The following is an 8,780-nucleotide window of genomic DNA, read 5'->3' as shown; positions in this document are numbered from 1 at the left end:
CCTCTGAAGCCGGGCTCCCATACTAGTGGGGAAAATAGGGGACCTTAGATGCAGTAAAGTCAGGTAGTGGAGAAGGGTCGGGTCTCAAACTGGGGTCCCCAGGGAAGCTGTCAGGTGGGGAGGTAGATGGTCCCCCTCCTGGGGGCGCTCCCTTCGCGCTGATCTGGGGTTGCAGGAAGGAGGGGCACCGCCCCCCGGGGGTTTCCTAGGACTGGGCCGCGGGTGGGATGGAGAGGCCGGCCCCTCCCGGTGGGGGAGGGGCGCGACCCGGGTAGCGGGACCCGGGGGTCCCCAGCTGCGGGGTACTGGGCTTGGGGGCGGGGGCTGGTGGCCGCCTGCGGCTCGACTCGCCGCGGCGCTTCTGCCCGGCGGGCGCTGCATTCTCGGAGTCTCCACCAGAGGCTGCGGGAGGAAGGAAGGGATCCGTCCCTTGCACACTTCCCCCCTAGTCAGACACGCACCCTCCCTCGCTCCCGCTCGCTCACTCCCTCGCTCCCTCGCTCACACACACGCGCGCACACGCCGCCGCGGCTTCCCCTCTCGCGCCCGCTCTCCCTCTGGCTCCTCCGGGCGGCCGCCGGGCTCCGGACTCGCCCGCCTGCCGGCGCCCAGGCTCCCGCCCCACGCAGCGCCCTGAGGCGGCAGGACTGGGGGGAGCCCCGGGCCGCTCCCCGAGGTAAGAGCGCGGGGTGCCGCGGGAGGGGCGGCCGGATAGCCGCCGAGGAGAGGCTGCCCATCCAGGAGGGAGCCCCCTGGCCCGCTGGAGCAGCCGGCAGGCGGCGGCTTGGGGGGGGCGAGCCTCCCGCCGCAGGGGTAGCCGGGGTGCCGGCGCCTGGCCCCCGCGCGCCCCCTCCTCTCGGCGGGGCGGGTAGGGAGGGAGTTTCCCACGTCCAAACTTTCCCCGGCGCAGAGCTGAACCGCCTCTCGGCCCGGAGCCCGCGGCCCCCACCCGCCCCCCAACCCCGCCCGCTGCGCGCCCAGGAGCCTCTGGGACCCCCGCGGGCCGAGGGGTAACAGAGCGGGGGGGGGCCAAACCTGGGCACGGAAAGGGTCTGGGGAGAGGGCGCACGGCCTCTACCCCGGGGCCGGGACCCCGGTGTTCCCGGAGCCCCCCACCCCTTGCTACTGGGGCTCGACTACCGGGCCCCTCCCAGAGGCGGGGTCCGGGGCTGGGAAATACCGCACGGCGTGAGCGTGTGCGCGCGGTTATATGTATGCGAGGTCGCGTGGTGTCCGGGGGCACCCAGAGGCCGATTCGAACCGCGGCGACACGCACGGCTGCGGCCATCTATGGGGGAAGAGCGGAGCTGGCCCACGGGGACCCCCGCCATCCCCAGCAGCTCGACCCCGCTGCCCTCGGGCCGTCGGGCAGACCCGCAGAGAACGAGGGGCAGCGCTGCCGTCTTCCCGAGGACCCGGCTATGGGCACACCGTACCCTCTACGGAGGAAGGAAGGGCAGGGCCCGACGGCCTCACGTCCAAAGGGAGCGCCACTTGGGACTGACTCTCGAGGGCCGGGGCGCTGAAAGGGGAGGCATGGATTGTGTGGGCGCGCTGGATGCTGGGCGGCCCGCGGTGGCACCGTCCGGACTTGTCTCACTCGCGCCTCCGTACCTGACCTCCCCTCTCCCTCTTCTCTGGCGCTGTCAGGCCCCTGCCCCAGCTGGGGCGCGGCTGCAGACCACCAGCCGGGGCTGCAGCGGGAGGAGCTAACCCGGAGTCCCTCGAGGTCTCCCCGAGCCGCGGGGGCACCCCCTGGTGGTGGGCAGAGGAGCCGCCGCTTGAAGCCGGCGGAACGCTTCCAACCCTCATGCTTCCGGGAAGCCTCTTGCCTTCTCTCCCACCACTCTTGTCCAGGGGTTGGGCGAGCCAACTCCGTTTTCCGTGGGTCTGAGTCAAACTGTTTCCGGGTCCCTGGGGCTGGTCATCGTGCCCCCAGCACAGGCAGTGGCGCATTCGAGGGTTTGGGTAGCTGCCAGCCCTCTGTGGACACCTCCAGCGGGGTTCTGGATCCAATCTTCTTACCCCACTAGTCAGCGCCGTTACCCTGTCTCCACCTCACCATGGCCTTGTAGCCTATGGCTACTCCCTAACCACTATGCCCTCTGTCCCTCCTTAGTTCCCCCTAAACTTGTCTGTCAATGCCCACTCTGTCCCCTTTCATTATTCCTATTCTACAGCCCTTTTTGGACTTTGGCCTCTGTATCCACAATCGCATCCTTTGTCTAGGCCCATCTATGACCATTTCCTCCTCCACCCACCTTCCATCCTGCCTGCCTCAGTTTCTCTCTGCAGCAATCACCTCTTCCTTACCCCTGTCCCTGCTCCAGCCACTTCTCCACCCCACCCCTGTTTCTTTCTCTCCAATTCCCAGTGTCTGGGATGCTCTTCTTCGGTTCCTCTGGAAGGGAAGGCCATTGTGGACATTTAAACACTGCTTCCTGGGGGTGTGTGCATGCCCTTCTGGGACCACCCCTGCCAGCCCCCCTGGGCAAAGCCAGCCACGTCTCTCTCAACCTGGGGGCAGCTGGCCCCCCTGATTGGCCCTCAGCTGGCTCCTGGAGGCGCCTGATGGAGCACATTAGTGACCTCCTGGGCATCCCTCTTTTCCATGTTAAAGTATCCGAAAGAGGCCTGGGTCACTCAATAAGCTATATCTAGGGTTGGAATGGGAACCCAGGTGTCCTGACTTCCAGGCCTCCCCTTTCTCCTTATAAGTTGAGCAAATCAGAGGGGAATTGGAGCAGTTTCTTTCCCACTGCAAGCAGAGTGAGACGCCTGCTTCAGTGCAGGAGGAGGTGTCTATCTTAGACCCCCAACGCTCCCAGGGGCCAGGGCCAGGGGAAGCTGTCGAAATGTCTTTGGTGGAGAAACCTAAATAATGACACTGAGGACGCAGCATGGCCCCTAAAGGTGGGGTGTGACCCCGGGCAAGTCACTGCCCTGCTACAACATGTGTGTGTGTGGAGGGGTGGCTGTGATCTCGGGACGTTTCTGGGGGTCTGGAATAATTGTGCCTGGAGGCAGGATTCCCAGTTCTCTGGCCGCTCTGCTTCCCGAGGCTCTGATTTTTCTGAGGCCTTTGCAGGAGGGCTGCGTTCCGAAGCCCACCGAGAGGGGGCTGGGCTGACGCTGGGCAGGGTCCCCGGGAGAGCCAGTCTCCTCCGAGTTAGCAAAGTTTGGAGCAGTCCGTTATTTACCACATGGGCGACAGGAGTCAGCCAATTAAATCTCCTCTCCTCTCTCTGTGTCTCCCCCCCCCCCTTTTTTTCTTCCATCAGGGAGCTCCATTCTGAAATGCAGCCTCAGGTATTCTGAGAGAGAGAGATGATTCCTGTTTATATAACTCAGGCGGCAGCCTGTGCAGCTCAGCTCGGGAGGGGGTGGGAACTGAGGATGGGGTCAGACGGCTCCTGAGGAAGAGGAGACCCTAAGGAGGGGGCTTGGGCTGGGGCCTCAGGGCTGGGGGCTTTCCCCCATCCCATCCTGGAGCTAACCCAAAAGAACAAGAAGGAGAATCACCCCTGTCAGGCTGAGAGGAGACCCAGGCCTCAGGCCAGGCTCAGGGAGAGAAGCCTCGTGCCCCCAGCGAGGGTGGGCACACCCTCCACCCCCCTGGACTTCTCAGAGTGCCCTTAAGATGGAGCTCTTGACTATAGGCCTCTGCTTCCTGGAACCTTGTGCTTTTGATACAGGTCTCTCTAAAGAAAGCCTAGATTTTTTTTTTCCCACCATCAGGAAAGGCTCTGACCTCAACTTTTTCAACAGAGCGATGGGCATAATCGTCTTTTATGGCAGAAGCAAGGACTAACAAGAAACTCATGTCTGTGGAATGGTTTGAGCTCTGTGTATCTGCCAGAGGAAACATTTGTCTCGTTGAAGATGGGGCAGAGCGGCTCCTGGGAAACGGGTACAGGACAGGGGGGCTGGAGGCATGGTTGGCATGTACAGTTAGGCAGGTTGCTGACTGTCCAAGGGGACTCAGTGCAGGAGGAGAGTAGGACCTGAAATCCACCTTAAGCTCCACTCCACAAATCAGGTGCTCTAAAGCCAGGCTGTGTCCTGGAGGAAAGGGCACCTTTCTCTAATTTGCAAAAAAAGCCTTCATATGCTCAGCCATGGGCCTGTGGGGCTACTGCCCCCAGAGGAGGATGCCTTTCTTTAATTCCCACAAAGGCAGCCCAACTGGGGTTGAGGATCTACACACAGTTCACTCCTTAGCCCAGTTCTCTTACAGCAGGGACACACCTTTCTGAATAGGTGAGTCTGGGTCTGAACACATGAGGTGCAGGGACCTAGAGGGATTCCCCTCTTCCCCTCTATTTCCTTCTGTGCTCCCATCAGCAGGCCTCTTTCTGCTATCCCACTGGGACTAGGCTGGGAACTTCCTGCTTCCTCATCAGACCCAGGAGTCTTCAGCCATCCACTTGCTACCAGCTCCCTCCTTTGTGTAAGATGAACAGCTGATTTAAAGCATGAGCACTGGGGTCAGACCAGCCCAGATTTGTGACTCGAAGGCTATGTGACTTCGGGCAAGGTACTTCGCCTCTCTGAGCCTCAGTTTCCTCCTCTGTGAAATGCAGCGGAAAAAAATAACACCTACTTTATCGGGTTGTTGTGAAGATGAAATGTGCATGAGTATGTGTGGTGCTTAGCACAGTGCCTGGCACACAGGACACTCCATAAATGAAGCGGTATGGCTATTGTTATTGTCCCTTTGTGTCCCTTGGTTCCCAAAGACCTGAAGCGTCTGTTCCTCTGTTTGGTTTTTCTTGCATGTGACTGGGGTGCTAGAACATGTTCTAGATTCCCCCAGATTCATTTCACCCTTGGCCTCTACTTTTGTCCCCTCCCCTCCATCCCATGATCCCTGCTCTGGCTCAGACCTCCGTGGCTGTCCCTAAAGCTTTGTGGCAGCCTCCTTCCTGGCCTCCCAGCCTCTGGTCCCCTCCCCACCGCAAACCCTGCTGCAGCCAAAGCGCTCTTTCTCTCACGCAGGTGGGATCATGTCACTTGCTTGATTAAAACCCTTCCATGGCTCCCCATCGCCTACTGAATTAAGTCCAGACTCTGCACCGTGACATTCAAGGTCCTTGTAATCCGTCTGCATCCTCCTTTATCTCCCACTGTGCCTCCAACCCCACACTCCCTTCTACCTGAATGCCATTCCCCTGGAGAGCTTTTCAACGCATTCAAGACTCAACCCAAATGGTACCTATTGCTTGCATCCACCCATCCGTCTGTCTGTCTGACCATCCATCTACTTGCTATCCAGTTTAAAATACAGAGTTACACATACATATGAAGTGTTTGCTATGTGCTCAGCATCGTGCTAAAGGTTACAGAAACAATGGTGACCAAGCAGACAGGATCCCAGCAGAGAAAAGCCTGGTGGTCCCAGGAAGGAGACAATCAAACAATTCTCATAAGCCATGATAAGAGCCAATGGAGGGGTGGGCAGCCGAGGCTTCCAGGAGGAAGTGAATTTTAAACAGAGACCTACAGGTTTGAGTGGCAACTAGCTAGCGAAGAAAGGGGTTGGGGTGGGAACAGGAAAAGGAGGCCCCAAGCCAAGGGGCGCAGGGTACCAAGGCCTTGGAGGTGAAGAGAATATTAGAGGAACTGCAAGTTCAATTGGCTGAAGTGGCACATGTGGAGCCTGGGTTGTGGGTGTGGGCATGGGAGTTACAGGAAATGAGGCCAGCGAGGTGGGCGGAAGCCAGGTCCTGTGGGTCTTGAAGGCTACAGGAGGAGCTTGGACTTCATCCTGAGAGCAGTGGGACCACTGGAAGGTGTTCATCAGGGGAGAGGCATGGCGCCATTTGCTTTCAGACACCTCCCCCTGCGGCCGGGTGGACAATAGGTTGGTGGGGAAGGCGGGGTCCAGCACGGCTGGTGGCTGGGCCTGGGCAGTAGAGGAGAACTTGTGAGTAGAACAGGCAGGGCTGGGAGACTTCATGGACATGGGAGGCAGGGAGAGTCCCTGTTTCTAACTTGGGAGGCTGTGTGGCTTGTGCGAGGAGCAGGGCTTTCAAAGAAGAGGTGGACACCAGCTGTGGGCAGAGTGCACATGAGATGCTGGTGGGACCTGCAGTTGGGGGTGCCCTTTGGGCAGTTGTGCAGACATGACTGGGCCTACTCTCAGAGTTCTAGGCTGGAAATAGATCTTGGAAGCCACAGGATGAATGAGATCACCCAGGCTAAGCCTGAGAGTGAAAAGAACCTTGAGGGACCTGTGAATTTCAAGGACAGGTGCATCTCAGGAAGCCGTCTCTGACCCATTCAGGCACATAGGACTCCCATCTCTACTCAGCCCCATAGAAATTAGTTTAGTTTTCATTTTTGTTTGTTTTTTTGTTTTTTTTACTGCCTGCCTTGTGTCATCCACACTAGATCCGTGGTTCTCAACCAGTGGCAATTTTGCCCCCTAGGGGATGTCTTGCAATTTCTAGAGACATTTCTGGTTGTCACGGGTGGGTAGGAGGCTGCCACTGGCGTCTAGTAGTGAGTAGAGGCCAGGGCTGCTGCTAAGCCTCCTACAATGAACAGGACAGTCCCTACAACTAAGAATTATGCAGCTCAAACTGTGGATAGCGTGGGGGTTGAGAAACCCAGCTCCGGGTGAGAAAACCCTGAAGGTCAGCACTAGGTTTTTTCATGTCGGCCTCCCCAGCGATGAGCACAGCATATGGCACAAGACAAGCATGCTCACTGAATTAAATTTGGGCTTGAGAAAGGCAGGGGGCGGTCTCAGGCCAAGCAGCATTGAAGCCTGTAATCCTTAAGGCCCAATCCTTCCCAGGGTTTCCCGGCCCCTCCCCAGCAGACTGGCTCAGCCCAATATCCAGGATGGGCCCGTGGAGAAACCCTGCTGAAAAGCTGCCAAACATCCTGGAGGTTGGGGACATGTTACTGTGTATAGTTCACCTGCCTTATTTTCCCCCTTGTCTTATTAACTTTTGTCATCTTTATCACCAAGTAAATATGTTATGTTTTAAAATAGGCAAGTTACAGATAAACAAAATGAGAAATGTGACGACCTACTGATTAAGAGTGCGATCTCTGCAGTCAGGGAGAGACAAGTTGAAACCCTGGCTCTGCTGCTCCCTAGGCCAGTGAGCCTCTGTTTCCTCATCTGTTAAATGGTTTTAATGAACCTCCCTTGTCGGGTGGCAGGAAAGAGTAAATGAGGTTACAGAGACAAAGGGCTTAGCGCCGGCGCTGGGCTCGTAGGAAGTATTCAATCCAGAGTGACTACGTATGTGTGTATGTGTGTGCAAATTTATACGTATGCATATATCTGGAAGTGTCTTTTTATATATGAAAGCATTTTTAATTAGCCATAATCCCACCACCACTTGGCTACCATTTCAGTGCATATCCTTCTTGACGTATATAGATTTTAAAAAAATAAAAATGGCATCTTGCTTTATATATATGCCTTTGTAACCTGCTTTTTTTTTCACTCGATAATATATTGTGAATGTCTTGCCATTTCAATAAATATACATCTACCTCATCATTTTTTAAGAGCTGCCTGGTTCTCCATTGTGTGGCTGGACCATAATTCATTTAACCAGCCCCCACTGTTGGACATTTGGGCTGTTTCCAACCCTTTGCGATTACAAACAATTCTGCAATGAACATCCTTGTACACACATCTCCACGCTCTTGTCTGATGATTTCCTCGGGGACCACTTGGGCGTTTTTTGGCAGGAGGCATGTGACCCTGACCAGATTCCTCAAGCAGAAACCCTTGGGCCCAGGGAGGAGAGGGCTGGAGGGTCCCTGGGGAAGACAGAGGATGCCGATGGCAGAGAATTACTTTGGCTCCTGGAAAGCAGGTTCTGATGTTAAGACTGGGCTTCTCTGTAAACAAGAAAAGGAAGGGCCCCACCCTATTTGTCTGTTGTCACTGTGGTGCTTGCAAAGTAGGGGACCAGGGATGGGGACTCTGTGTGTGTGATGGGCAGAGTGACAGACACCAGACAGGCAGGGGACACGAGGTGGATGGGCTCAGGCAGGCTGATGGATGGGTAACCGAGGCAGATGTATCCAGGTCAGTGGGCAGACAAGATGATGGGCAGTGACGAGCCCGACAGATTCAGGTGACCAGACAGACGTAGGACTGAGCCTCACAATGGGGCCCACAGGAACCGGGGGCTGAAATCGGGTATTCGCAGACAACAGGGAGTTCTTGGAAGGTGCAGCCAGGCCCCGAGGCCAAGAGGCTCTGGGCTTCTCTGTCTTCTGTCATCCAAGTAGCTATGTTTAGGATTATGCATTTTAGAGTTGAAAAGGCCTTTGGGGGTTGATGGGCCCAGCCATCAATAGATACATTTATATCTGAGGCCCAGGGGGAGAAGAGAGCTTGCCCAGGCCCCTACAGCGTTTCCCTGGCAGACTAAGTTCTCAGCCCCTAGAGTAGACTATTCTCATTTCCATGTTTCAAATGCTCCTCTCACCTGGGCTTGAAGGGAAGGGGACTCGGCTGCCAGAGGGGGAGAGGACAGCATGGCGGGGGAGGGGGGATCTGGAAGGGCCTTGTCATGAGTTTCTCTGTCCACCCTCCTTCCACAAACCTATTTATACTGCACTGCTGTGGGCCGCGGAGAGCACAGACCCAGGAGCAAGACTGCAAGGTCCCCGCCCTCGCTCTGCCACTTACCAGCGGAGTGACCTTAGATAAGCTGCCCCAACCTGTGCCTCAGTTTCCTCATCTGTTCCTATCTCAGGTTTGCTAAGAGGATTCAATGATTTGGTAGAAGGAAAGCACTTAG

General features: G+C 56.8%; 2 protein-coding genes across 6 annotated transcripts in view; one reads left to right on the top strand and one right to left on the bottom strand.

Annotated features, from left to right (window-relative positions):
• Window positions 1-205: 205 nt before the first annotated feature.
• Window positions 206-1,812, bottom strand: LOC109379905 (collagen alpha-1(I) chain-like). Its single transcript, XM_019636913.1, has 4 exons — window positions 1,615-1,812; window positions 1,277-1,439; window positions 520-1,035; window positions 206-402 (listed from the first exon to the last, which is right to left on the bottom strand). Exons 1-4 carry the CDS (start codon window positions 1,810-1,812, stop codon window positions 206-208), a joined length of 1,074 nt encoding a protein of 357 aa, XP_019492458.1.
• CDH22 (cadherin 22) overlaps window positions 389-8,780 on the top strand; it is a 128,478-nt gene continuing 120,086 nt past the window's right edge. For all 5 annotated transcript variants that reach the window (XM_019637085.1, XM_019637084.1, XM_019637081.1 and 2 more), the window contains exon 1: window positions 389-676. The gene's annotated coding sequence lies outside the window, so the exon portion shown is untranslated. The remainder of the gene's footprint in view (window positions 677-8,780) is intronic.

This window comes from Hipposideros armiger, unplaced genomic scaffold (genome assembly GCF_001890085.2).
Source record: "Hipposideros armiger isolate ML-2016 unplaced genomic scaffold, ASM189008v1 scaffold_31, whole genome shotgun sequence".
NCBI lineage: Eukaryota > Metazoa > Chordata > Mammalia > Chiroptera > Hipposideridae > Hipposideros > Hipposideros armiger.
The sequence above is the reverse complement of the archived record's forward strand: the minus strand, read 5'-3'. Positions and strand labels throughout refer to the sequence as shown.

Excerpts from the sequence above, each read along its gene's own strand:
- LOC109379905 (XM_019636913.1), bottom strand. The coding sequence starts at position 1,812 with ATGAGGGTTGGAAGCGTTCCGCCGGCTTCAAGCGGCGGCTCCTCTGCC. Across the intron at positions 1,440-1,614 it reads AGAGGGAGAGGGGAGGTCAG|AGGGTACGGTGTGCCCATAG; the intron begins GTACGGAGGCGC and ends CTTCCTCCGTAG. Across the intron at positions 403-519 it reads AGGGGAAGCCGCGGCGGCGT|CCTCTGGTGGAGACTCCGAG; the intron begins GTGCGCGCGTGT and ends TTCCTCCCGCAG.